This window comes from Hippocampus comes, unplaced genomic scaffold (assembly GCF_001891065.2).
Source record: "Hippocampus comes isolate QL1 unplaced genomic scaffold, H_comes_QL1_v1.1 scaffold174, whole genome shotgun sequence".
Lineage (NCBI taxonomy): Eukaryota > Metazoa > Chordata > Actinopteri > Syngnathiformes > Syngnathidae > Hippocampus > Hippocampus comes.
The window spans coordinates 3,801,247-3,828,948 of NW_017805983.1; the positions used below are offsets into that span (position 1 = coordinate 3,801,247).

Here is a 27,702-nt window from a genome sequence, read left to right on the forward strand (position 1 = left end):
ATTATATTTCGAAAACACCATAGTTTCCATGCAGCTCATACCATATTATTTTGTTGTATTATTTCCGCCACACCTTAAATGCCGGTCCCTGAAAATATTGTCTGACATAAACCGGTCCGTGGGGCAAAAAAGGTTGGGGACCCCTGCACTAGATGTCATACAGCAAAAATAAAAAATAAAAAATCATTATTTCAGAGACTCCACACACACACACACACGCACACACGCACACTCCTGTCTGACTGATTTCAGAGCATTTAGTCATCAGCGTGGCAGACAGTTTAGCCCCTCTTGGCAGATTGGCAATGAGTCAAAGTGTCCAAATTCTTAATTGTGCGCCCTAACGTGTCAAATGTGCCTTCACAAGCCAATGAGTCTCCCCCCAAAGCTTGCAGGTGAGACACGGAAGTCGTGCGTTGGATATCGGAGGCGTGCACAGTTTGTAACAAGCTCTCATGGGGCATGAACATACCCCAGACATGCGCTTACCTGCCCCGCTGTGCAACACCTCCTTGGTGCACGGCAACCAACATCATCTTCTCGCCCAATATTTTCATTAGCAGTTTTTTTGTTCTGGGACGCAAACGCTTCTTACACACAATCTTAATGTTTAACAACAGTGCTCTGCTAAGAGTCAACCACGAGCCGTTGACAAAGCAAAACAGACAGATTCACTTCATTTTGACTGAAGAGGGGCAAGTTAAGTCAATGCAGAATCTGAGAAAAATTGGACAGTAAAAGTACAGCTTTGCTTGTACAAAAGTGTGGTTGTTATTGCATGGCTGAATAAACTGTTCAAAAACGTTTAAACTGTGCATTATGTTACAGCGGCTTACAGTAACAAATCTATTTTTCAGCAGGGGTTGAACCAATTAGTTGACAAATCAACTTTTCTACTCTGCAGCAACGTTTCATTTATCGGTATTGTATTTTTGTGCCTTGAAAATTCAAATGCTGAATTGATACTCTTCTGTACAGTAGTTCAATAAAAACAGGCATAGGCACATATTTTCTTCTTGTGTAAAATGACAATTTGGCTATACGTCTGGTTTGGAAGAGTGCAGTCCTATGTGCCCCACCAGTCACACTTCAGAAAAAAATGTGGCCTCCTCCATCGTTTAACTTGCCCATTCCTGGCATAGAAGATCGACTTTCATCACATTCTCGTCAACTAATAAAATTCTGTAGTCGTTCAACCCCTACTCTTTGGGAATAAAACCTCTGGTTTCTTTTTAATGAACATTATTACTACACTTCTATAGATCAACGCTGGTCATCATGGTGGCATTTGGAGAGTCCAATATTAAAATTTTTGAGAAATACTATTTTACCTTGAACAGCGGCAACTTTTCATTGTTATCCAACGCTTAACAATGCACAATCTGCAAGTAAAAGTACAGCTGGCAGAGATCTTTAAGCACACTTTTAAAATAATCCAAACATTGCAGAACAAGAGAGCATAACAAAAAAATGCTACAAACGGTAGAACGGTGTGGAATAAAGCCTGTTTTTTTTTCCAGACAAAATGGATTTATACAATCACAATATACATCCATAATCATGCCCAAAGATGTACATCTTAAAATGTACCTCCAGTCATCGTTGTTTACCGGTGTAAAAAGCAGGACGACAGCAGATAACATTGAGGAATAACTATGCTATGCTGAAATACTTGTTTTGCTGTTCTTTTAAATTTACACCGATTCAAACTAAATTAAGTGTGCCGTCATCTATAGGTCAACTGTGGAATTACACCTAACAGAAATGAGTTACATCAAAATACTGTCATTAACTGAAAAAACTGAAGGGGGCTACTCTATTTTATAAAAACAGAGAAGTTTTTCCTAAAATTGCTGCTTCAATCAAACAGACATTGTGCTGCTCCATCTAATGTGTGCATCTTGGCCACCTGGGGGCAGTATAATCCAGACATATGCATGTACTGTTCATGGAGACAGTCTCTGTTTCTCAGTACACTTCTAATATTCTTCGTTCTTTGCCGAGGATATAGCAATGCGAACTATTCACATGCCAATGCCAATTTATTTGTTTGTTAGCATTAAGCTAACAAACAAGCATTACACATGAAGCTAACAAACAATTGTTAGCATTAAGTGGACATTCCAAAGACAAAGCTATACGGTCATTTTAAACGCATCTCATTTTTGAAGAACTGTTCGCTACCTGCCAAACTGCTGCGTCTTGTGAAGTGAGCAGAGTTTGCTACCACCATTCAGCGCTCTTATCTCAAGGTTTGGTTGCAAGTCAAAGCGAAAAACTGGCCGAACGACGACCATTGTACTTGACACTGGAGCTGCAACGGTTAATTAATCGACAACTAATTGATTGTCAAATTAATTGATTATTATTTCTGAAAATCACTGAATCCTTTAGAAAGCTTTAATTTAAAATTGTCCAAATGCTTGCAATTTCAGCTAAAACAGCAACTAACGATGAGCCAAGACTTCTGCACAAGTATCAAGCTTTCTCATTCCAATCACAAGCGACCAGTCTAAGGTGTCAGCTGTGATAGGCTCCCCACATTTACGTATCGAGATTGAATACCTGAAGGCTGTGAGCATCCTAGCAGGGCCGACAGACGGATGCCGTCGGCGACAGTTTGAAGGTCCTGCCTACCATCAAAGGCTCAGGCTGAGGAGCTCTGTTGTTCATTGCTGCCTTGTCTTCCTTCTGTCTTCCCTGCTCCCTTCTTTTGGAAAACAAAACCTTCTTCCACTGCTATTGCTTGCTCGGAGAAACAACAACAAAAAAAGGTTAGCCACTCACAATGCAGATCCCCTGACTGTGTCTGTCTCTCTACTCACTCCTTTCTTCCCTCCCCTACTTTGGCCGTCCCTCTCTCTCTCTCTCTCTCTCTCTCTCTCTCGCTCTCTCTATCACTCACTTTCTATAACTGTTGGATTCTAACTGGCTCTCATTTTCCTCCTCCCTCTCCTGCCTTCCCTCTAACTTGATAAAGGTCTCGCTTGCAGTTGAGCACCTGCCCGAGGAGGGAGCGGCAGTGAGGAATCAGATATCAGGTGAAGAGGCTTGAGTGACCTTTGCACACATTTTCATCCATTCTGTTGTGTTACTGAGAAAAGTTCAGTTTCGTACATTTGACTTCCTGGCACACTTACGTGGCACACAGACTGGCACAAGTTGAAGTCGGTGGGAGGGCGAGGGAGGAACATTTCAGACAAACCTGCAGAGGGTAGGCTTTGCAGCAAACAGGGGTGCCACCACATCCCATAATTTGACATTCCATCAAAGTAAGACTAAGTAAGGATTTTTATTGGTCTATTGAAAGTTTAAAGGGTAAGGTGCTCAATGTGCATGTAAGGTTTTTTTTGGGGGTGGGGGGCGGTTTGTGTGTGTTTACTGATAGTATATTGGACCTCACATACTTGCAGTTTGGTACCCACTGATTCAGAGTTTTAAATAAAATGTGTCTAGAGAAAAAAAAGAAAAGCCGATCCCAATTTTTGATGGAAAACAATTTCTCTGTGTTTTATTTTCCAAGAAATTTCGGAGTAAAATACGTATAATTTGTCATGCATTTATAACAAGTGTATTTGTACATGGACTTTTACTATGCATGGGTTGGCTCAGTCCCGATCTTCCACCATCTGTATTCCTGCATTGATAGCTGAATGAATTAACGCAACATCATGTTGATTCACATGCTCGATGTTTCACATCATAATAAAATGTATTTGTTGATAAAATCAGGAGCACTCGTTAAATATCTTGGAGTATCCTCAGCCACCAAGATGATATACAGCTATTTAAATCCACAGTTTATCTGATTGCAAGAGACTCCCTTAATTTTGAAACACACCTTGCTGTTGCTGTAATCATCTTCAGTCTGTTTTAAGGATACTATAAGACCCATTTGTCTTTTTTTACATTGGTGTGTGCACGTATCACGCAACATTTTTTACAAGCTTTTTTGGGGTTTTGTTTTACTGCCTGTATGAACTGATTCAAACATTCTATGTACTCTTCTCCTCAATTATCATGAAATCATAAACATGTTCAAACATAGCAGAAAACAGGGTAAAATGCATACTTGAGTGACATTATTTCATTATCTCGAACTTGGCTGTGACTGTTCTGTTGATATGATGCAACAGTAGCGCAGCTGAAACCCCTCGCAGCAATGGTAAACATATATGACACCTCCCTCTGGTGGTCAAAATGAAGATAACACAAAAATGGAAAAAAAAATCAAAAAAGTACACAGCAGAGAACAGACTCCAAGTTGAAGCCCAATGTCATATATACACATACATACATACATACATACATACACACAACACATATATACAGTACATACACATACATATATATATAATATATATAGCCCATTTTATATTTATTCTACAAATATATTGATAATGCTATATTTTATATTGCACTTATATTGCACTGTGTACTTTTCTTTTCTGAAACATATATTTTGTGCAATGAAACACTTTGTTCCCCCCTGCCCCCACCACCCAATTTTGCTGCTGTAGACTGCAAATTTCCCCAGTGTGGGACAAATAAAGGTTATCTTATCTATATCTATATAGAGTATATATACGGTGTATATATAAACAGGGAAACAGATCTAAGCTAACCACAGCATCTACCTATATCGCATCTATGCGGCAGTGTTTTCACCATTTATGCAACACATATTTGCCAAATATTATTTGGACATAAACAATGCCGCAACACGTGCACAGACCATAAAACAATACTCACAAACATATATTCTTACTTTGTATATCCTCTGCGAAGAAGGACAAATATCAGTTGTGATGTCTCCTCTGGCTCCATGTACTGACTTGGGGCAAGAGGCGATGTATACCCTTAAAGTAGAAAATAATGGCCCTTCTTTACACACACTCTCACCATCTGTTTCTATTCAGACGTGCGGTTCCATTCCATAGGCACAGCACTGTAATGCAACATTGTCACAAAAAAATAATCATTAGATTTACGGTAAATGATGACATTTGTAATGCAAATGATTTACACACAGTGTTAATTATTCGCTTTATTTTGTTCTGCCACCAGGTTATTATTTTCATATCATAAGCACAGTTGACGGTATTTAAAAAAACAACAACACTGGCATGTGCATGTTCTTTTTCATTAGTGCTATATTTACGTCCCAATAAAATAGCGCAACTTAATACACATTTTACTTGCAACAAAAAACAAAACAAAACAAAAAAGATTAAGATGTCGTCCATCATTGGCCAGCAATGTTTGACTGAAGGTTGACACAAATTCTTTACACTTACCACATCTGAACTTCACGATCTGCAACTTTTTTTCTCTCTGCTTCTCAAAAAAAAAAAGGGGGAATCCCGCATATGAGATTTCTTTAAACACCGACCAGCCCAAACATTCCAACAGTAAACGTTTAATTTTGATTAACACTTAGAAAGGTACGATTGTAACAATATGCTCATTATTGTGACACATTATACCAAAGCTGAGCCCAATACGTTTGACTCTGCAGTGTTATCAAAACTAGCAACAGCTCTCAGTAGTTGTACACCACTGCAAACTAACAGCGTTCATAATGCTGTAGCCTCTTGGTGTATATATGATGGAAAATAAAGTGCGCTTGGGTACCCGAACGCCATACACTGCCAAAAAATGACATGCGAGGTCAAAATTGGTCAAACATTTTTGCTCCTTTTGTATACACAAAACAACTGTTCTGAACTCCAATGAACGACATGGAAAGTAAAAGAATCGCAATAAAATGCAGCAAAGAAAAAAAAAGTGAGAAAGCGGTGAATTTTGGATGCACAAGTACCTTTTTCACCTGAGATTAGATTTGTTTGTAAAAGGGCAGCAGAGGCAATCAAGTGGCACTTGGAAAAGATTAAAGCACTCGACATGACGGCACGTGTAAGTGAAATATCTACAGTAGATATGAAAAGTCTACACACACCCATTTCAAAACTTTTCCCACAAATAATGTGACATAAATTCTATAACTCAATGAAAACAAATCTTTCAGATGTTAACTAAAAATAAACAACTGAGATAATGTGGTGGCACAAAACCATCAAGGTTCTGCTTGGAAGAAGAAAAAAAAAGCCTACTAGAACATTTGAAATGTATCTGGGGTTGATTGGAGGCACCTGTTATGTTGGCACGCGTGTGCTGAACTTGGACGTAACTTCAGTTTGGATTTGATTGGTTCATTCTGAACACCGCCACAAGCTGTTTCGAAGAGGGTGTGCATACCGCCGCAACTGCTTTATCTCAGTTATTTATTTTTATTTCCTTTCTTGAAAGGATAACATACTTTTTAAATTGAGTTCAGATTCAGATTCAGAAAACTTTATTTATCCCAGTGGGGTAATTAGAGTTGTAAAGGTTGTAGGTCACATTAATCGTGTAAAAAGTTTTATCTTGATCTTATTTTTTGATATCACAGGAACCTTTAATTGGCATTTGGTTTACATTTGTCGTATTGACCACAATGTTTTCCTAATGACAGAAACTCGAGTTACAAGATAAAAGCATTTTTTTGTTTGTGGTTGTAGAGACAAAAAAAACCCAAAACAAAACAAGCAACAACAATTTAAAAAAACAAGTGAATCATATCATGATTTTGTGCTATTGCACCAAGGTCTGCCTCACAATAACACAATCATCAAACCAACGCCGACCAAAATGCTACCATTGGTACCGCGAGGAAAACAATGTGCAAGTCTGCATGGAAGCCATCTGCACATGTCAAGTGCACTTTTAGGCTTTCATCATCAATTTTTCGTTACCCCTTACCTCAATTCAAATAAATCTGAATGTCGTAGAAAAGTTCATACCAGTAGTTGACCTCAAACAGTGAAATGTGGCTAGGTATTGATATATGGAGTCATTAAACATGGAAAAAACATTTCAGAAGGCCAACTCCTACCTACCATCTTCATTTCTTGAGATTGTGAATCTCCATTAGCTGTGAAGAACAATCATTGTTACTATGACTATGTGTGTGTAGTTAATCTTCAACTTTTTGAATAGAAGCATGAAAATACTGACATTTAATAAGATGCGCCAATATATGCACTACACACCAAAAGTTAGCTTTCAGCGAGACTTCTGGATTAACCTAAAATGATCTACAACCTTTACAGATGAACTGAGTTTGACCTTTTATTAACTTTTGAATACGCATGTCCAACTGTTCAATGTATGAGTACTTTTTTCACAACAAAATATCAGCATCTCAACAGTAAATATCTGACTTCTGCCGTTCTCCATGAAAGCGGACTGATTATCTTTTTGTTTTTTCTGAATAAAACATTTTCAAAGACTGACTTTTACTTTAGAAATCATCCATCCATCCGTTTTCTTATCTGCTTATCCTCACAAGGGTTGCGGGCGTGCTGGAGCCTATCCCAGCTGTCTTCGGGCCGTAGGCGGGGGACACCCTGAACTGGTTGCCAGCCAATCACAGGGCACCCACAATCAAACCTCGGGACAAATTTGGAGTGCCCATCAACCTGTCATACATGTTTTTAAAATGTGGGAGAAAACCGGAGAACCCGGAGAAAACCCACGCAGGCACGGGGAGAACATGCAAACTCCACTGCACTGTGAGGTCGACGTGCTAACCACTGAACCACCGGGCCGTCATTTTAATAGTTGCTTCAATGAAATAAAATAATTTTCATTTTCATAATCAGTTGTGCTGCGTTCTATTTTTGGAAAATCATCATTCATCAACACGCAGTTGGTGTGAGTGGGTACTCACGGTATGACAAAAAGGTACTATGGATCAAATAAATGACAGATCAATCAATTAATAAAACAATTATTAGCTGCAGCCCTAATATCATTTCTGATTTAATTTAACCAGGAAACTTATTGGTCCACTCATGGATCAAATGCCTGTTTTGAATTTTTCCTGTTCAGCTCCTTGTAAGAGAACAGCATGTTGTGCAAAAAGTAAGAAATACGAAATACTTGCACCTATTAGGGTGGAAAGCTTAGAAAAGGTCATTTAAGCTCACCTGGAAAGGTTAGAGTGCATTTCAGAAGGAATGTGAAATTTCACCCAAAAGCCAAATCACCCTTTTTTTGAGAGTGGTGTGTATTGTATATGAGGGCTGACATCAGCATTGATGTACAAGCAAGGAAACATCCTGTAACAGTAAATCAGTGACTATAGGTCATGGAGAATAATTTTATTTGGCTGTGCCAGAAGCACTGGTTGCAGATCATTGTCCTTATATGAGTGTGTTGACCCATCACTGCCAGTAGTGTACATTCGAGCGTGTGTGTGTGTGTGTTCATATGTCTGCATGTGTCAGCACCAAGGCTCGCGCTGCGCGCGGCCCCGTGCCAAACTGTCTGCCCGCTGCCAGGCGCTCTTCATTAAGGCCAGGCCTTCGCCGCAGTGCTTCTGCACTGACGGCTCGCAAACCTCCCTGTGGGGGAGTGCCACCTGTGGACAGTCAAGACATGCTGGTAAAAGGACAGAAGTGCACAAGAGCATCGTCGGTTGGACATCCTAACCAGTCATCCACCCTGCCGCCAATTTAATACAGTCATGTAGAAACAAAAGAACAAACAAAACCAGTACTACTACTTCGTCTACTCCTGTGACACAATAACATGCCGGAATATGAGTTATTTTTTAGAGAGGATATCCCTGCAAGTATTGTTGTATAATCTGCACCTCCCACATGTGGAGTTATTTTTGAGTCACTGTTGTTTATGTGTCCTATTCATGTGCCTGTTTCAGAGTTATTTTTTTTCAATCCCATACTGTGGCCCTCCCTTATAGGAAGGAGCAAAGATTGGAAATTGTTTTTGTCACCTCCCCCTTCCTTCTGTTTTTGTTTTTCATCTAATAGAAAATCAGGAGCCGTCTTTGGTGACCTGTCAGCCTTCTCCTTTCTGTCTCTCTCTGTAGGTCATTGTTTTTTATGTCTCTTGGACAGATTTTAAGTGTGATGTGAATTTTCGTGGCTGTGTACATGTGCAAGTGCAACGACAAATTTGATTCCATTCCGTTAATCTACATGTGTTGAGCCACCATTTCTGTTCAAACATCCGCTGCTTCCAAAACTATCAACGTGAACGTTAGCATATGAGTGGCGTTTGCTTTTTTTTTTTTTTTTTTTTGCATGAAGATAAGTAGGCTTTCCTAAGGCAAAGCTATGTGGTTGTTTTGAATACACAAGGTGTATTCTTTTAGACAGTAAACCTTGACTGGGAAAGACATTCAACAGCTTGAAGCCTCTTTTTAGATGAATTGCCTAACTGCCAAGCACAGCGAACAACATGCAAAATCCCTATTAGAAAGTAGGCTTGAATATCTGAACCCTGAACCTCAGAAATGTGAGGCAGACATGCTAACCACTCATCCATGCTTCTGCATGTATAAGAAATATTAAAAACAAATAACAGCTCCTCCAAACCTACCTGGAAGATGCTTCTCCACGCGCTGTCCAAAACCTCCAGCAGTCTGTCTCTCTCCTCACACCCGCTGAAATACAAGACCCACGGGGGCAGGAAGCTGTCACGATCTGTAGCAAACTCCTGCCCGTAAAACAAGCAGAAAATGTACAACAGGTGATGAAAGCTAATGCGGGAGGACATATTCAAGGCATTTGATACAGTCATAGACGTTCAAGTTTACTCACAATGACACAGTACTCCACGTCAGCCTCCAGGCTGACGGCCTCCACGTCGCAGATGTCGGCGCTGCCCAGCAAGCGGAAGAAGCTTGTCTGGCAGTCCTGATGGCAAGTCAGCAGCCTGCTGTCCGTCACAACCAGACAACACGGGATACACGGGATGGGGGCTGCACCTTGGGGGATGACCTGGAGGAGAACAACTCGTAGATAAATCATCCTGGCACTCTGGCTCAAGTATGGCGAACCCCCACCTAGTCAAGTTTCTCTATTCACAAAAACACCTATTTGTGTTTTTTTGGTAGGTTCTGTGAAACAGCCTAAGATGCTGCCAAAGCTGTGGCTACACTGGAAAGGAACGCAGTAATTCTAGGACTAGTAAATACTTTTACAACAGTTTTTGGGAGGTTGACGATGGTTGTCATTCGTGGCAAATAATGGTAAATGACCACACATGAATACAAAACGTTTGATTGATTTAAAAAAAAAAAAAGTTCTGTCCTTACTCCTTTGGAGACAGACTGACAGAGAAGCTGCATCCAATCAGCCATGTCCTGTTCGTTGTTGGCACTGAGCTCCAGTGGGGGGCGCTCTGTCAGGATGACTTGAAAGGCATGGGGACGCTCTGTGCTGTTTGAACGACGGCACCCTCCGCAGTATTCCCCCCTGACATAAGAAGGAGAGACATGGGATACATGGATAGTGAGCATCAATACCTCTTTTCACCCTGCGGTGGCTTAAATTTTTTTTAAAGTTACCCCATAGTGACGGAGAGCACAGGAGTCACATCAGTCCTTTCTGCATAGAGGTACAGAATTCCATTACTAGAAGAAAACAAAGTCATTAGAATGCTGACAATGTCACATAAATTTGTTCAAAAAGAAAAAAAAAAATTCATGTTCATGTGAAAATGTTTTGCATATGCTGAGCACATGACAGGATTTTTAATCTACCATTAACTGCTTGGTAGACAGTGCGGGCTGTATGCTTATTGTGTGTACACTTCTATTAAGCAACATCACGCAAAGGAAATACGGGAGATTTCTATATGAACCTGAGGACAAGGTAGCAGCTTTTCCACAGCTCCTTGCCCAGGTATGTGGAGCCAGCCCGGTACTGCATCATCCCTTCCTTAGCGCTGGACGGTAATTTCAAGTTGGGCAAGCTCGCATCCATAGGATCCTCCCAGTGGACCAGTGAATATAGATGTATCGAAACTTCAGAAACCTGGAGATACACAGAAGCACTGCCTCAGATACACATGAAAGTTGAATATTTTTTGAGTATTCATTGAATACTCACGGCAAATTATTCTTATTTCTGCTAAACAAAAAAATTACATGTCTTAAAGAACATGTGAGAGATTACATTTCATGAGAAATGTAGTTCATGTCACATAATCAGCAAGGTCAAATTGTAAAATTACTAAAATTGTGCACCAATCTTCTAAATGAGTGCATATTTGGATTCCTTGATGAATTCCCTCTCCAACAATAGCTGTTTTGTGAAGACTGGCCCGGTAGTTCCTGAGATATATGGTTCAGAGATGGGCAGCCACGCACCTGTTTGCCCAACTAATTAAAATTCAGTGGGCCGTAACTCCCAAACCCTTGCTCAGATTGACCTCAAATTTGAGATTTAGTGCTGTGCCTTCACTATCAGCAAGTTTCAGTAAAATCAAAATCCGCTTGGTTCAACCCACTGGGCAATGTGGCATGGAATGACCCAGAAGGGGCAATCGAAGTTTCCGCTTGGAGCACAATACACCAATAGCTTTGTGTTCAACTAAAAACAGTAACAGATTACACGGCAAGTATGTAAATTTCCGAGCACATGCTGCACTTTTTCGAACATTTTTATTTGGTGGTGTGCTGTGAGACTCAAAGGATGGGAAACACTGTTTTGAAACAACAAGAGGCCATTGGCCATTTTAGCACGTCTTCACCTCACAGTGAGATTCCTGGGAGACAAATTTGGTGAGAGCAAGTTTTTCCATGGTGGCATCAGTCAGGATGGAAGGATACGGGGGCTCACGGCAACCATTCACCATGGCCGTCTTAAGAACAGACAAGAACCATCTGGAGGCAAAAGGTGTTGAGATTACCGTGGGCAGTCGGCATCGTTAAGAGACATGGAGACGTGTCAACACACACTCACAGAGTCAAGGAGGCATCAGCTGTGTCTAACAGGAACTTCCTTCTTCTATTAGTGCAAACTATGCTTACTGTCTGTTGATCAAGGCCCACCTAAAAACATGGCACCTTGTAAACACAGACAGAGCACTACACAACAGATGCTATAAAGACAAACAGAGATTTCTAGATAGGTAGATATAGCAACGTAGACAGCTAGATGCAGTAGACAGTTTATCTTTCAATTGAGTTGTATAGGTTATATAGGTCATATTAAAGGTGGGGAAAAGGGTTTTGAAATTATTTCTGTGTTCTCTGCACTGTAGACAAAAACAGATTGCGCTAGAAAGCCAAAGATAAGACAGGAACAGCTAGACAGGTAGACAGAAAGACATGGATAAGGCAGGGAAAAGATCTTACTGAGAGATAGTCCAGCTCATTATAAGAAACAGCATCTTCCACCGTGTAAGGCTTCTCTGCTGCACCTGTGCAGAATCATGAAACGTTGTACCACCCCTTAAAGGCGGAGCAGCAAAAGGTAGTACGCAGAACACCTCAGGGGTCACATACTTACTAGGTTTTTCCACACAAAATGTGGGTATTATTAGTACAAAGTGCAGCATATTCTTGCCGACTCACTGACCTTTCCTCAGCAGGTAGATATAACAGTCAGTCAGCAGCAGGTAAAGAGGCTGCAGGTCCCCTTCCATGTGGCCTGTACTCATCCTCACCATCTAAAAAGCGAGATGGAACGTTGTTACACAGACTGGACTGCATCGTTTACACATTGCAGTTTTGTAAACATCAGCAGCTGCATATGAACCAACAGCTCAAAAAAAATTCAAAAGAAAGCTATTTCAATACAGGTACAATCGGTATAGAATGTTGCTTTGCCTTTACTTCAGAATTTTTCAAGATACAAGCTGTCACAAGACCAATTTTTTTTGTCTTGAGATACAATTAAATTTAGAGAATCGGGTGCACATCTGACTCCCAGCACTACATGGCGGCAGCAAATTTTGCAACATTCAGCCAACATTAAATTATAGTATTTTGGTTTTGGTAGCTGGTTTAGCCATTAACATTGTTTGCCAACTGCTAAAGGAGCACACAAACCAAGTACACCACATTAGGTACAGTCATGTTTTGTGCTCCCAACTGATCACTATGGGGAGAACAGTTGTTTTTATACAGCGCAATAATTTTGAGTGCAATTTACTTACGGTAAGAAAAATCAAAAACATACATTTCTGGTGTTTTTGGTGGGCTGGAACAAAAAAATTTGCATTTCCCCATTTCCACATATTTGAATGGGTAAAGATGATTTGAGATATGAGTGTTTTCAGGAAGGAAAGTTGGACCTCAAGGCTGTATAAAATATAATAAGGTGATCACCCTGAAGAGTTGCTCCTCATTCTCTCTGAATACATGGATCATGAGGAGTAGTAAGTGGTTGTTGTCTACCCTAAAAGACAAAAAGTGGAATTGAAACACATGTTGCCAAATTAGGAAAAGCACCAAGAACAGATTGTGGTCTTACTTAAATTCAGCAGGATGAGAACTTTCGGAGGAACTAAGCTTCTCCTCTTGCACAGGAGTCATTTTACACACGTCCACATCAAATTCCTCCTCGTTTTTCACGTCAGGCTCCCCTCCTGCTGGCGCTTTTGCCTCCCTTTGATCTTCATGGCCACCTGAAAGTATCTTTGACTGGCAATGCTCTGTAGTGTCATGGTCCCCACCACCTGAGGCAGCAGAGTCTGGATTGTCGGGGGTAAGGCAGAGTACGTTTTGAGCGGCCTGCAGGTGGTCTGGACTTGAGTCTGAGTCAGGAGGCTCACCCCCGCAGTCCTCTCGAAAGGGCTGCTGGGCAGGAGGATCGGGACCCTCCTCGTACTTGGGCGGGTCCCAGACGTCCTCGTTAAGTCTGTCTATGACATCCCGGAGGGGTTCGCCAACACTATCCATGGAGGTGTCTGTCATTTTAGGAAGCCTTAGGAGGGCCTCCTCGCCGTCCTCATTGCTTTTCTCTGCCCCCTCTGTTCCCGCCCCGTCAAGGTGGATTACGGTGCAGTTCAAAGAATCGGAATCCTTTGTGTTTGCGAAGGTGCTGTCGATTTCGATGTGCTCAGATGATAAGAAGTTATGGATGCTGCTTATGGAATTCGTGGAGCTCTTCCCACGCCGTTTTTTGCTTACTTTCCTTCGTCTTGCCATCCTGGATGTCAAAAGGAAAAAGCTGTTCATTTCACTTTTTTCTCTATTTTTTTTCCTCTGCTGTAGGAATCAGCAGTAGAACAAGAGCTACTTTTACCAAAAACACTTTTTGACCCAAAAGTGGATGAAATCCTTTTGTTAAAAGAAGTGTGAAGCAGAACAGTGACTTTGAGGTTAATATTTTATGCAAAAGCTATACTGACCTCAAATCCAAAGCAAAGCAACCCTACCGTCTACTGGCATCTTTTTGTTATTACAGTTACATAGAAGCTAGAATTTCACAGACAAGCATTTAAGCACAATGTTAAGACTGAAACTGACAATATTAAAGATAGTTTTTAAAAATAAAACCTCTGCCATGTAAACACTTGGACCTACGACGCTACAGTATTTCAATGTTGGTACATTTTTTTGAGATGGTACTTGCTGTAAAAGTTTTGAGAATCACGAATGTAGACAAAAGTAAGAAAGTCAGCAATCTACTTTACCGAATGACTTCCAGCTCGTTGTTGGTGCTCACTGTGTCGTCTGTAGCACAAGCGATGTGACATCCGGCCACATGAACCGGCGTGACATCAGCTGAGGTGTTGGTGTCCGAGTCATGATTGAAAGGGTTGTGTCTGGAAGTTGGACTGGGCGGCGATAGCCGAGCGCCCACCTTCGCCTTGCCATTGGCGGCAGGTAAGACCACCAAGTCACTGATGACGGTCAGAGGATCAGAACCACTGGACCTCGGACAGCTGGCCTGGTCGGTCAGGTCACCTTCTTTTGTGGAAAGTGACATCAAGACAACTGAATTAGGACAAGAAGCATCTTGCATGTTTGCTTTCGGAGTTGTAGAAATACACAACATTTTGAAAATGCTCAGTGTTTTATCATGAATGTAGTCGTTATATAACATAATATTGTACCACTATGAGAACTACCAATTACACCGGTCAACACATTTTTACAATTTTTTAAAAACATTTTTTAAGAGATGCAAGTAAACTTTTCTAGATGATTTTGTAGCACACACGGCAAATTCCGTATTGCACAAGCCTTTATAGTTTCAACTCTAAAAGAAGAAATGAAAATTTTCTGTTGACCGGTGTTATCATTTTTCATCAGTAAACGCATTTTCACAGAAACAATTGTACATTTCTACATCCGCTCTCCACACAACACATGAGTTAGGGCTTGAGGCATTGTTGATGTTCATCAGCAGGCTCCAAAACATTTAAGACAATACAGTATAGGAAGCCATCAAGTAGTAGCAGACAGGAAGAAGTGGCGCAGGCCTAATCTGAGTCCCCACATATTCGCATTGAGCATTCACTGATTTGAGTTGAGCTTCAGTTAGCCAAAATTAGTCCTTCATAGACGCCTTGTGGCATATATAAGGAATTAAAGTGCAGTTTAAACTTTTTTTGGTGGGGGTGGGAGACAATTATAAGCGGAATTTGTGCTGTCATTGGAACCATAAAATCAGTCAAGCAAATTCAACGCATTTTGCCAATATAAAAAATACAACACGAAAGATATTTGTAATTATTGTTTTGCAGCTCGGTGAAAGAGTGGTTTACACATCTGTGTTTCAAGGTGTACAGTTTGTATGTTGCTCACTTTGCTAGCAAGGGTTTTGTCAGGGTATTCCAGTTTCCTCCCACTTTCCAAAAACATGCATGTTGGGTTCATTGAAGAAACTAAATTATCCACTATTCATAATTATGAATGCTTGTTTGTCAATGTGTGCCCTATCATTGGCTGGCTACCGTGACTCTCGCCCTGCGATAAGCTCCAGCTTGACGCTCAGGAGGATAAATGGTAAAGAAAATGCATGGATGGACATTTGTTAACTCCAACCTCAGATCAGATTCTCGGCCAGTGTCACATACAGTATCATACACCAAGAAGAAGCGTACGACAGACAGATTGGACAAGATGAGAACAGTGAAAACAGCCGCACTCGTCTCATTGTGCTCAAGAAAAAGGAGGATTAGAATGGCATCCCACATGAACTTCATGCATATGATAACAGATATAGGCAGAGCAATCAATTTAAGGTGCTGGATGATAAAAAAAAAAATAAAGAAGTCCGTTAAATCGTGTTTACAATAATAAAGCCTAATCGCATGTTCAAAGTTGAGGAAAGGTATAGTGTTGCCACAAGACATGAGTTTGATATGTTCCGTGACCACACTCTTAATTCATAACAACAGTGACGTCGCAAATCATCCATCCCCATTGAAATTAATGTAAATGCCATTAATACATTTGGGCCTCTCCCCTCACCCCCCAAAAATATGTTTGCTATGTGTTTTTAAACGAATTTCAAAAAACATTCTTTAACAGTGTACTTTATAAAAACATAATAAGAACATAAGTAAACAGAATTCAAACATGATTTAATGCATAAACTCAATTGTGCTTCTCCTTGGCCACGGGAGGCAGTTTAACACAGTCAGAGTCGACAATACTCTCAGTAAGCTGTTATTGGTCGGCGAATCTTGGTTGTTTTTTGTTTTTTTTGGGCAAAGGATAAAGAATGCTGCGCACCTTCAACTATTCAATTGATTTTTCAATTATTTTTTTATATTTTAAAATATTTTTTCCTTTCATTATTTGGTGGGAGGCACCCATGTTTTTTATGGAAAACAATTATTGTTTGTTCTCGCAAGTCAACGTAAAAGCGCACACTCTCACACACACACACACACACACACACACACACACACACACACACACACACACACACAATAATGGCCCAAAGATGGCTTTTATCTGATAAAAAGATGTGAGCCATTCATATCTTACAGCACCACTGTAGTCATTAAAACAAATGAATATTTTGCAAAGATCAATGATAGCATTTGTTTCACTCTGACGTGTAGCCCTCATTTTATGACTAAAATTGTTCAAGATATTGAGCCATACAACAAATGTATTTTCACCTAGCTACAATTACTGTGTACACACTGTGCTATCTTGCAATGTTTATCAAAGGAGTGCAGCAACTCCTTATGCTGAAGGCCATTAGCAAGTCATTTCTAGTGATCAAATGCACTCACGCTACTCAAGAGACCAGTGAATGTGCCTCCAGAAGAATTACACTTCAGTAAGAAAAATGTTGGTTTCCCACAAGAAAAACTAATTTTGCCTATTATCATGGCAAAGCTGCGCACACAACATACATTATGCAAAACAGCGGAAAAGGAAGGACGTGGATTGGCAAGGAGGAAAGGTTTAACCAATGTCCCACCTTCCCAGTCTGCACTTGGCATTGCCTGCAACACGGGGAAGTTGTCACCGAAATCATAATCTAAAAAAGGAGGGATAACATGAAAAATTAGAGAGAGCTTCATACAAATAGAAAATAATATGAATTATGGCATGCGAAAAAAAAAGTGAATCAATGGAGGGAGAGTAAAAAGAAAAGTGGGAAGTCTAACTGTAGACTTCTACATTGTGAACAAGTGTGATGTGTCTATCCGTGATGCTTGTCACTTTCTCTTCACGAGTCCTAACAGCAAATCTCAAAAGGGAAATTCAAGATGCGCATTACACTTCCATGAATACACAGATAACGTTCAGCTCACCTTCACTTGAGGGTGCGATTGCACTGTCATCCCACTCCAGGTTGGTGGAGTTCAGGGAGGTGAAGGAGTTCAGGGATAAACTGTCCAAGCTGGGCAGCCTTTCCTCAAAGTCCAGCAGGTTGTGCGGTTTGTAGTATTCTGGCATGTAGGCGGCCACATCCAAATAGGGCACATCCTGGAGCATCACATGGGCAAGTCAGAGACACGTCACAGGTTCATTTGGGAAGGAAAGCGTAAAAGAGATGCGGACCAGTTCCAGATCAAAACGAATGAACTCCAATCCGGCAACCAGCGTGAGGAAGAGGGTCAGGTGGTCATGGCTGCAGACCAGTGCATTCCTACAACAAAAAACAAATACGATGCACCGATCTTAGCTTCCATCACATTTGAACACGCTGTAACTTCTTATTTGTTGTCACTCAGTCATGCAGGAGTCGAAGAAGACTTATGAAGTGGGACACGAAACACACACACACACACACACACACACACACACACACACACACACACACACAAAAGACAGTGTCTGGTTGCAATGGCAACTTCAACATGAGTACATCACACCAAGAATTTTGAAAATCTGATGAAGGGTTTCAGGATATCGAGTTTGTTGTGTGTCTTGTTTGTGATATTCTCCTTGACCCTTTTGTTTCATTTGTTACTCAGAGAAAAATGGCATTTTCAAATGCAACTACAGTATTTGCCCAACACTGCCAAAAAGGCCTGGATAAAAAAAAAAATTTTAAAAAAAGTACGGCACAAAATGTCCCATGGATGCCTTCAGGGGTTAAATGACTTACTTGAAGTAGTACTTCTGCAGCAGTCCTTGGTTCTCTTGGAAGAGGCGGAGGTAGCTTTCTAAAGAGCTCTCGCTCAACGCCAAGTATAACCATGCCCGACCTAGTGGCACAATTACCATAAGGCAGGGTTCGCGAAGAGCACACACGAGTGCATGTGAGGATGCAAGTCACACTCACTTCGACCCAGGTTAGTTGCTATGTGCTGAAGTTCCTCGATCTGGCGGACAGCCTCTTTCCTTGTGAAATGAAGGACAAGAACCCAGTAGCCTGAAGAGATATCCTGCAGCCTGCAGTGGAGAAAACATCATGTTCAAATGCCTGGTGACACATTGGTGGAAGGTGATCATTCATAGAGAGATGACAACTTTTCTTACCCGTACAAGAGCGCATGGTCAAGGTGCTCACAGAGCCGCTGCAGAACCCGGTCGTGGTTCCTGATGGCTGGAGTCTCATCTTCACATGCTGCAAAGTAACTCTGCAACTGTAGAAACACAACACGATGACACTCAAAGTGTTATTTTTCATATTGAGAGTTTATCAAAACTTGGGTATAAAAGGAAGTAGAATTGATCTCTATTGGGAGACAAAACTCATTTTTGTGATATTTAGGCAGCGATGCAGCTAGAATGCAACGAAAAGTTAATATAACTTGTAATAAATGGTGTCTCGGTTTGACGTTTCAGTCTAGATCGCCTAGACTTGGGTTTTAATGCAACTTTTTAAATGGGTTACAGTTGGCAAGGACGACGGAACAAACATTGGCACAAACCATGAAACTAATTTGTATGTGAAAGTCCTCAATCTATTTGTGAAGACCAAAGGGAAGGCAAAACATCTTTGACAGAAGTAAAGATAAGCGGTGGAAAGTCTGTCAGACTCAGTATTGATCAGAGGCAGTGTTGTGCCTGGACGAATTCACGAAAGTTCATGGACTCATTCATATTTTGAACAAACATGAACTGGTGGTCGCCTGATGATTTGCAATGCTGTCAATGTTTTGGTTTAACTGCCTTTGGTTTTGTATGACTAATTGTTGCTTTATGTGCAGCACTTTGTGTGCAGTGGTGGTTATTTTAAAGTGCTCTATAAATAAGTATATATAGTTGAGTTCAGTGTTAGGCAGATAGAGGGAAGAAGAGGTAGCGGAAGTGGCAGCTATATTTCCTACACAGGATTTTATTTGTACTTACACATTAAGAACTACACTGTAGTTTTCATTTTAATTTATTAAATCAATAAATAAAAAAAAGATCAATTAAGCAACAAGCTCTTTGTTTCTGAGACTGCAAAGTGAAAGTTGCAGTTGGCTACGAGGTGAACCGAATGGGTAGCAACGATGGGAAATGCCATTTTGGGGTTAATAGATTGCAGCAACATATTTAAATTTTAAAACAACAAACTATGAAGTTTTTGTTTTTGAAACAGTTGATTTTGTTCAAACATTGAATCATGATCTATGAACTGAACTACCTAATTTTAAGATTTGTGAACTGAACTACCGGTAGTTTGCATAGAAATTGAACTTTCCCAACACTGACCGAAGGCTTTATTCTCAGATTGAGGGGGTACATTACTGGACATGATGTACTTACAGAATAGAACTCGGATGTGCAGTGAGTAATGTTAAGACGAGCTAGTGATGGGATAATGGCCTGCACAAAACATTGAAGAATATACAGTGAATAAATATGGTTGAAGGAGGCTAAGTGTGTCCAACATAGCCAACACAAAGCTGTTGTTTCATCCATCTCCCTTCTTCACAAGTCATGAGAACAAGGAGAAAACACAGTGCAATTATATTCACTTTCACAGTGTGCTGCATTGTGTTGGCAATTCTCAATAGGGCACATCGACTGAAGATCGATGACCACATTTGAGGATTTCACGTGAGTGACAAGTAAGACTACTGTGCTCTTAAATTGACAACATATTCAAGCTTCATAGCAACGGTGTTTTTGTTCTGTTTATGCAACAAAGTCAACTGGACATTCACTAAGCCTCAATATTTTTTTACAAATTCTGCCTTAACAAAGAAAATGTATCAGCCGTTTCTATTGCAGCTGTTGTGGTACATGTACAATACTGTGTTGCGCTGTGCTGCATAAATCAACCGTGTTTCAAATGTATCAAATGCATACCTGTAGCCATAGACACACATTGGTTCCAAAGCAGGAAACGTAGATAAATGTCTGTGACTCGATGACCATATAAATATGTGACAGGCATCATGTTTCGCCGCATTATAACGCTTACCAACCTCTCTTAGCTTGTGTTCCACCATACCTTTTTATCATACCATGAGTACCCACTCACACCTGCTATGTATTGATGAATGATGATTTTTCAAAAGTAGAATGCAACACAACTGACTATGAAAATGAAAATTATTTTATTTCATTGAAACAACTATTGAAATAAATCAAATGTAAATACTATGTTGCCTTGGAAATAAATATACTGTAGATTAAAAATGAATCAAAATAAAGAAAAAAGTGCATTTGTTGTATAAAACATTTACCGCACACAAAACAAACAAACTGGAGCGCCTTTGAATCCATCCATCCATTTTCAACACCGCTTATCCTTTGCTGGAGCCTATCAACCAGAAGGCAGACTACACCCTGAACTGGTCATCAGTCAGTCATAGGCCACATACAGAGACAAATGACCATTCACACCCACATCCACACAGTCCTTGAGTGGGAACCGATCCCACGCTATCCGCACATAAGTCAGGCGAGTGTCCCACTACACTATCACCAACTTCTACTTTGAATAAATCCGTTTTAATTTTAAAGCTTTAAAACTTTCAATATCAAATTCATCATCAAGGACAAAAACAGACCCATTGTAGCATTGTTTACTTTTTTTCTCATCAGTCATCTGAGCCTTAATGAGACACTTTAAGGTGAAACGCGGCTGTTGTGATTTTGGAGCGGTTGTGTCACGGTTTATTGATTTGAGAAATGATTTATTTTTACAGGTTTCCACATACTTCCTGCAATATGCTCAGGTTCCCAACCAGAGAAACGTTGCCTGTGTGCCGCAGTGCCTCGATGCGGTCATCGTAACTTACTGGAACATGATGTCTACGTATTGTTGATTTTGAGATGACAATAAGTCAGCGAGTGTCAACATTAGCCAAATGATTCCGGATGGGCGCAAGCCTGTTTCCCAGGTTGCATCCAATAGCTTACCAAACGTTGGCGCGTTAAAAGAAAACGCGTAATGTACGCGTAATGGTCTCTCACCTTCTTGACCGACAAGGAGATGTTTTCCAGAATACGGTCCTTGACTTTGAGTTGATCCATCGCGCGCGGTTCTCTTGTTGACAACAGCAGCGGCAGCAGACTGAAGCCTGTCAGCTGACTCGAGCTGGCCCCACGCGCTGCTAGTTTTGCTAAAGCTAATGGCGCCTTAGCTCGCTAACTTGCCGGTTCCAACTTTGGGCAACACATTTACCAAAATCTCCAAGAAACACATTACGTATTTTCGGTTTCGTTAAAACGCTCAGTCAAGCCGACGAGCTTTATAATACTATAATGATTTCGTTCTACGATATATAGCTAAAAAGACACTTAGAGCTAAAGACACTTAAGCGAGAAAAACACACGGATAACCACTAACGTCAGTAAATTCGACTTATTAGCATTTTCTCAAGCAGTTACTTTTATGCATACTGTTCGTCTAATTTTCATTCTCGGCTCGGGCGGCTAATTTATGCTAACTTTCTGCACTACACGGTGAATGCTGCATTCGACTAAGATGGGAAGTCAGACTTCCCACTCGGATTGATCCAGTTCCTACCTCAAACCGTTCGAGGCGAATGTAAACAAAGATGGCTGATTCCGATAAATTGTTTGTTGTTCCGGGTCATCACTACACATTTTGACCTCCAGCAAACATTTTTCATAATTTCCTTCATTTGAATAAAATTTCTCCAAATAACTACTTGCATGGAGACAACGGCATATCTCCACCCAGTCATTACTAATCACATTGTGTTACACTAATTTATTCGAAATAACGTAACGTAAAAATTGTCATGTTTATAATCTTGTAAATTATATTTTGCTATTCAGTCGGTCCTTTTTCCGTTTTCACATCCATGACGTCCCTGTTCATATGGGTGTTCGAATGCACCTTTCCTTGTCGGGATCGGAAAATTCCGATTTACGACAGTTCTCGAATGCAGCACAACTACAGTATTGCATTGCATGTCTCAGGAAATGCTACGACACTGTGCAAGTCAAAACCCCCTCGGAAAAACATCGCCTTCAAAATAATAGCATGTTTTTCACAACTATTTTCGAACTTACTGTCCCTGTATCATTTTTTTCTTTTATCTATTTCAAGTCATCCAGGTCAAGGTAATCGGCAAAGGTTGAATCGACACCCGATAAGTCACTATTACTCAGGCAAATATGCTATTGAACAATATGCCAGAAATGTTTTCAGATTGAACGTATTTCATTGCAAGTCATCAATTTCTTACTTTTAAAAGACTCCGTTCTAAATTAGATTAAGGAAAAACAATACCGTACATTGTTTAATGGTGCGTCTATAGGAAGCACTTGCTATATGCAAGAGTTGCAATTTAGGCTGCTTCACCACAACGCCATTGGCATCCTACACATTCGGGCTGAGAAGAACATCGCTGTGCTGGAGGAACTTCGCTCCTCACATCACAACCTGCCTCCTGTGACCCCACCACGCCTCCCTTTCCCAAGCTCAAGGGTGCAATCAAGGGGGCCCGTTCCGAAACCATGTATGACATTACAATGGCAAGAGACTGATAATTCTCAAAAATCCTTCCATGAGTGCATGACACCATGGCAGAGAAGGCTGAGAATAAGCATTAGACTGGTGTTTGGTCCCTGAATCAAAAAATAAATTTCAAAGTACCTCAACTTCTTTTCCTTTCTATGACTCTTGCAGTCTCTTGGTATCCATCCCTATTGCAAACTGCTGATTAAACTGACATTCTGAGCAAGCACAAACTAGAAGCGCTGGACATTAAAAAGATCAAACCAAGTTGACAAGTAAAGGTCTTGAAATATTACCTGAAAACAGAAATTTCACCCTAAAGAGGAATGTCCAACATTGTTCTGTCAATGACATTTAAAAGTATTGAATATTTTTTGGAAAAAAAAAAAAAAGATGATTTAGTCATGCTGTGCATCGTTTAAACTGTAACATGTTGCAAAATCAGACAAAAACAATCTTCGTTGTACCGTTCCATGTGGAATATCAGTATTTTATTGTTTAAAAAAAAAAAAGGCGTTAGACAAATTACCAGTTGGCATCTTTTTGTTCAGTGCATGTGTCCACCACATTGTGAAAGGGTCAATTACCTTACACAGAAAATGTTTCACAACCAAATATAAAGTAACATGAACAGATTTCAGATTTTTCACAGGCCTTGAAGTGTAAAAGAAAGCCCAAACACCTGCATTAAAGCATCCACCAGCCACTTACTTGAGTGTCAACAAACAGATTCAAATTTCAAGTTGCTTTTAAAGTTCACTGGTGTCATTTATCGTTTCCTCCATTCCTCCCAAATTAGTCAGACTTTTCCTTTTCCTTCATGTGCAGGAAGACAACGCTGAAGACAAAGAGTCCTGACATCATGGAGAAGACACTGGCGTAGTACGGAAAGGCCGAGGGGATGAAGCGCTCATATTGCGTGTGCTGCAGGGGACGCACTGACACCTATGGTGACAAACACAATAGCAGTGGATGGATATATGATGAATTTATTTATTCCCTTTCCTAAAAGTCACAAGAAGCCGATTTTTAAAGAGGAACTAGCCTGAGTGGAGGAGTACAGATGCGTGTATCCCAGTCGGTTGTAGTCCACCTTGAATTGGAAAACTCCATACACATCGGGCAACTTGAACTGGACGCTGTATTCCCCATCTTCGAATAAATTAAAATATTCCATTGGTATACTGTACGTTAAGATTTGAAGCGGATAATAGCAACGATGGCGCTTGACTCCATACCATGTTTCTTAAGGTAAGTCCTGACGAAGGGGTCGATTCTCACAAACTCCAGCTGAATATCGTCACCATCAAAAGGAATCCAGCGACCCTCAGACAGCATCTCGATGACAATGCTGTATTCCTGCATATATTTTCCATTAAAATTAGAGAACTGCCACTTTACACCCCCCACTTTTTTTTTTTTAATTTAAAGTTTTGAACGTTGTCCACTGTGAAACTCACCACAAGGTCGGTGACGGTGTATGCTGCGGGAGGTGTGTCCTCTCCCACAGGATGATGCCTAACTTCACCCACCCGGAGGACGCCAGCCTCTTTAAACACCCAGCGAGACAGAGCCTCAGCCAGTTCCATGTTGCCCGTCTGCTCGTGTCTAGAAGGAACGAGAACATTATAATTTGACGAAAGAATAACACGGTGCGTTGCTCTAGCACATCTGGAGGGTCGCAACCGTGACCAGGAGATATTACAATGAAACGGGACTGACAGCTGAGATCCAGGTGCAGCTTTCTGAACATCAGAGGTGAAGAAGGCATCACTAAAGAAGTCCAGCGAGCCACTGAAAACCACTCTGGCGTTGTTTCTGGCCTGCAGGCCAGCGATCAGCAGGGTGTTCTTGCCCACAGCGTGGGGATACTGGAGAAAAGAGCACTAATTAGTCAATCAATTCACTTCATAGCAAGAAGGAAAACTAATAACATCCATACACGGCTGCTGCATTATATTGCATTGTTACCTGAGAAATGGGTCTGTCAGGGAAAAATGAATAGGCCGCTGATGAGCCAGTGAGGATGTCAAGAACAAGAGGGTTGTCAGGGTCAGCCACCATGCTGAAAAGGGATCGACATGGCATGTTAGTGACATTCATCACTACATGTAACATGCAACACAGAATTTGCTACGCTTTGATTACTATTCGTGCATGTGACACACCATAACGTAGGTGGAACAGACAATTAACCTGTGGCCTCCTGACAACAATAATAGCTTCGTGGCAAATTAAAAAGGCTCAGATTTTCTGATTAAACTGAACAAGATGGCCCTTTCAACCTTACTTACCCAACACCCTTAAACAGCACAGGTTTATTGGCGTCTTTACCAACAATGGTTGGAGCTTTCAGCAGGTTCTCTGGGTCAGCAACAATCAATGTGTGCTGCAGGCAAAAAAGATAACCTTGTGAATAACAATGGGTCGGGCCATGGCATTGGTAAAATTCGATTACCTCTCCGGGATCAGACTTGTCGTAGTTGTGATGGTCAATGACAGCCGTCCCCTCCTCATCAAACTCAATGCCACACTCACTCCCCAGCTCCCTTAGCGGGTCACCTGATTAAAAAAGTGGGGAAAAAAATAACATTCAAACATTTTACATAATATTTTACCTAAGCCAGAGCAGGCAATAGTCAACTTACCTATATCAGAACTGGCAGCAACCAAGACATTTCCTCCTCCATCAATGAATGAGGTAATGGTCTCCACATTGATATTTCCTCCAAAGTCTGTAGGTGGCAAAGAGAATACTTTGGAATATAGAAGTCAAATGTGACAGAGAGATATTAAGAAATAAAAGTGCAAAGAGCGTACCTTCAACAGACGGTGAAAAGATGATGAGATGGTCATACAGGAATTGGCCATATTTGATCAGAGAAAGTGAAGGGTCATCGGCAGTCTTGAATGTAAGATCAAAGCCACGATCTGAAAAGTTAAGTGTGGGAAAACATCAACATTAAAGCAATTGTACAGTCAAATGACCTTATCAAAGAACCTAGACAGTCACTTAATTACACAACCACACCAGCTACATTTCACAGTCAGATACAGTACCTGAAAAATTAATGCTGGGTAACATCTACATTAGAAGGAATATATTGTCACATAAATCAAATGATTAAACAGAAAACACTGTCAGAATACAGTACCAGGAAAGCAACTACATTATAAAGATTACATAGTCACGAACGAACTGTATCGTCAAATAACTGCAATGCAGACAGTGCTCAATCACATAAATTGGCAGAAAAGTCGATACTAAATCATGACAGCATGAAATAGACCCCACAGTCAAATGAAACAGAGTCTACAGACACAAAAATTACACTGACACTGCAACACAATTACAATAAACAAGACTACATGGGCACATGGCAACAACAGTGCACAACACTTCCACACAAAGTCAATTTAGTTCAACATTCACAATCACATCTGACAACCAATAATGTCACAACTACTACTGTTATTATTTAAACTGATTTGTTGGCAAATACTGGTAAGGAAATTAATTACACAATACATGTCTTAAATGAGAGATGCAAGAAAACTTGTCACAGTAATAATAATTCAAATTATCATAACAATACTGTAATATACAATGTAAGACAGGGCTAGGTCTGGCAATGTGTATTTTTCTGAAACGTCACATCTCTAAGTGACTACGCATGGTAAAATCCATATTGCGTAGGCTTTTACGGATCAAGCTTAAAAAAATGAAAACATCTCATCGCTCTGTCTATACTTACTTTTTTTTTAATAATCTTTATTGAACAAGTCAGAATACAATTCTCAGTAAACAGAAAACAAAACGAACATGTTTTTAATACATACACTGTCTATACTTACTGAAAAGTAGCTGTCGCTCATCCTGTACGTCAAAATTATGCGCCGCCAAAAATGACGTACTTAATGCGCGCCAGCGTACACAACGGTTTCATTTGGCTGATCATTGTAGTCTAAAGTCCACTTAATAACGCCCCCAAAAATAATGATTTTGGAGAACAAAATTAATCAAATTTCTGTTCGTGGTGTGATATAATATTGCCCACCACACAGAACTGCTTGAGATGCGGAGCTAGGCTAATGTTAGCCGGCGTTAAACTCAAAGAAGAGCCAACTACTCCCGAAATATGCGTTAGCTGGATTCTCTACACGTGGAGGATAGAATACTGTATTTACAAAAGAATATGATTGCATAATTGACGCTCACCTGACAGACTGCGGAAGAAGATTGAATGTGTGTCCCTGACGTTGACGTTGTCCAGCAGGACCAGCGTCTTGCCGTCGGCCGTAGCACAGTGCAACAGGGAGGCTAATGAAATCAACAGAGTAATCCTTTCCAAAACAGTGGACCTACTTGGAATCATGTGTGTTTTTGACAACCTACAGGCGGCCCGGTTTGTCGGCATGATTGCTATCGACGCGGCCATTATGCTACTGTCGATGGAAGTCGACGTCAGCGTTAGTGCAGCACTTCACTTTAACCCCGAGAAATAGCCAATTACAGTGGCCTACGCGGCGTCTTTTACTTTTTCATCCA

The 27,702-nt window shown here is 40.7% G+C and overlaps 3 protein-coding genes across 9 annotated transcripts in view; all 3 read right to left on the bottom strand.

Moving 5' to 3' along the window:
• The window catches only part of arhgef19 (Rho guanine nucleotide exchange factor (GEF) 19), a 21,393-nt gene extending 18,230 nt beyond the window's left edge, over positions 1–3,163 (bottom strand). For 3 of the 5 annotated variants that reach the window (XM_019891678.1, XM_019891677.1, XM_019891674.1), the window contains exon 1: positions 2,566–3,161. In XM_019891678.1, coding sequence (XP_019747237.1) covers positions 2,566–2,582 — 17 coding nt within the window. In that variant the 5' untranslated portion in view covers positions 2,583–3,161. Of the gene's footprint in view, positions 1–2,565 lie in introns of all 5 variants that reach the window. The other 2 variants (XM_019891680.1, XM_019891676.1) reach the window with 2 other exon arrangements.
• A 1,869-nt stretch (positions 3,164–5,032) lies between these two features.
• plekhm2 (pleckstrin homology domain containing, family M (with RUN domain) member 2) lies at positions 5,033–22,242 on the bottom strand. 3 transcript variants are annotated; one of them, XM_019890955.1, is made up of 21 exons: positions 21,638–22,242; positions 18,761–18,867; positions 18,564–18,673; positions 18,387–18,486; positions 17,837–17,924; positions 17,587–17,761; positions 17,250–17,309; positions 14,497–14,773; positions 13,332–14,009; positions 13,187–13,256; positions 12,435–12,525; positions 12,212–12,276; positions 11,817–11,905; positions 11,605–11,737; positions 10,714–10,886; positions 10,418–10,483; positions 10,166–10,325; positions 9,669–9,848; positions 9,448–9,564; positions 8,334–8,464; positions 5,033–6,973 (listed from the first exon to the last, which is right to left on the bottom strand). In XM_019890955.1, the coding sequence occupies exons 1-21, from the start codon at positions 21,695–21,697 to the stop codon at positions 6,970–6,972; spliced, it is 2,934 nt and encodes a 977-aa protein (XP_019746514.1). In that variant the 5' UTR covers positions 21,698–22,242; the 3' UTR covers positions 5,033–6,969. The 3 variants fall into 3 exon arrangements, with proteins under 3 accessions (XP_019746514.1, XP_019746513.1, XP_019746515.1); XM_019890954.1 differs by lacking the exon at positions 5,033–6,973 and having other exon boundaries at positions 7,790–8,464; XM_019890956.1 differs by lacking the exons at positions 5,033–6,973; positions 17,250–17,309 and having other exon boundaries at positions 7,790–8,464.
• Positions 22,243–23,613: 1,371 nt separating this feature from the next.
• Positions 23,614–27,647, bottom strand: ddost (dolichyl-diphosphooligosaccharide--protein glycosyltransferase subunit (non-catalytic)). The gene is made up of 11 exons (XM_019890957.1): positions 27,373–27,647; positions 25,974–26,084; positions 25,802–25,888; positions 25,612–25,715; positions 25,448–25,542; positions 25,125–25,218; positions 24,876–25,024; positions 24,614–24,761; positions 24,392–24,512; positions 24,199–24,305; positions 23,614–24,098 (listed from the first exon to the last, which is right to left on the bottom strand). The coding sequence occupies exons 1-11, from the start codon at positions 27,590–27,592 to the stop codon at positions 23,949–23,951; spliced, it is 1,386 nt and encodes a 461-aa protein (XP_019746516.1). The 5' UTR covers positions 27,593–27,647; the 3' UTR covers positions 23,614–23,948.
• Positions 27,648–27,702: the final 55 nt, after the last annotated feature.

Bases quoted from the DNA above. Each gene is read 5' to 3' on its own strand.
- plekhm2 (XM_019890954.1), bottom strand. From the start codon at position 21,697: ATGGATCAACTCAAAGTCAAGGACCGTATTCTGGAAAACATCTCCTTG. The intron at 10,484-10,713 runs GTTCATATAGAA...GTTTTCTTCTAG, and splicing joins AGCTGCTACCTTGTCCTCAG to TAATGGAATTCTGTACCTCT. The intron at 8,465-9,447 runs GTAGGTTTGGAG...GACTGTCCACAG, and splicing joins CGTGGAGAAGCATCTTCCAG to GTGGCACTCCCCCACAGGGA.
- ddost (XM_019890957.1), bottom strand. From the start codon at position 27,592: ATGGCCGCGTCGATAGCAATCATGCCGACAAACCGGGCCGCCTGTAGG. The intron at 25,889-25,973 runs GTACGCTCTTTG...TGCCACCTACAG, and splicing joins CTTTTCACCGTCTGTTGAAG to ACTTTGGAGGAAATATCAAT. The intron at 25,543-25,611 runs GTAATCGAATTT...TTTTGCCTGCAG, and splicing joins ACAAGTCTGATCCCGGAGAG to CACACATTGATTGTTGCTGA.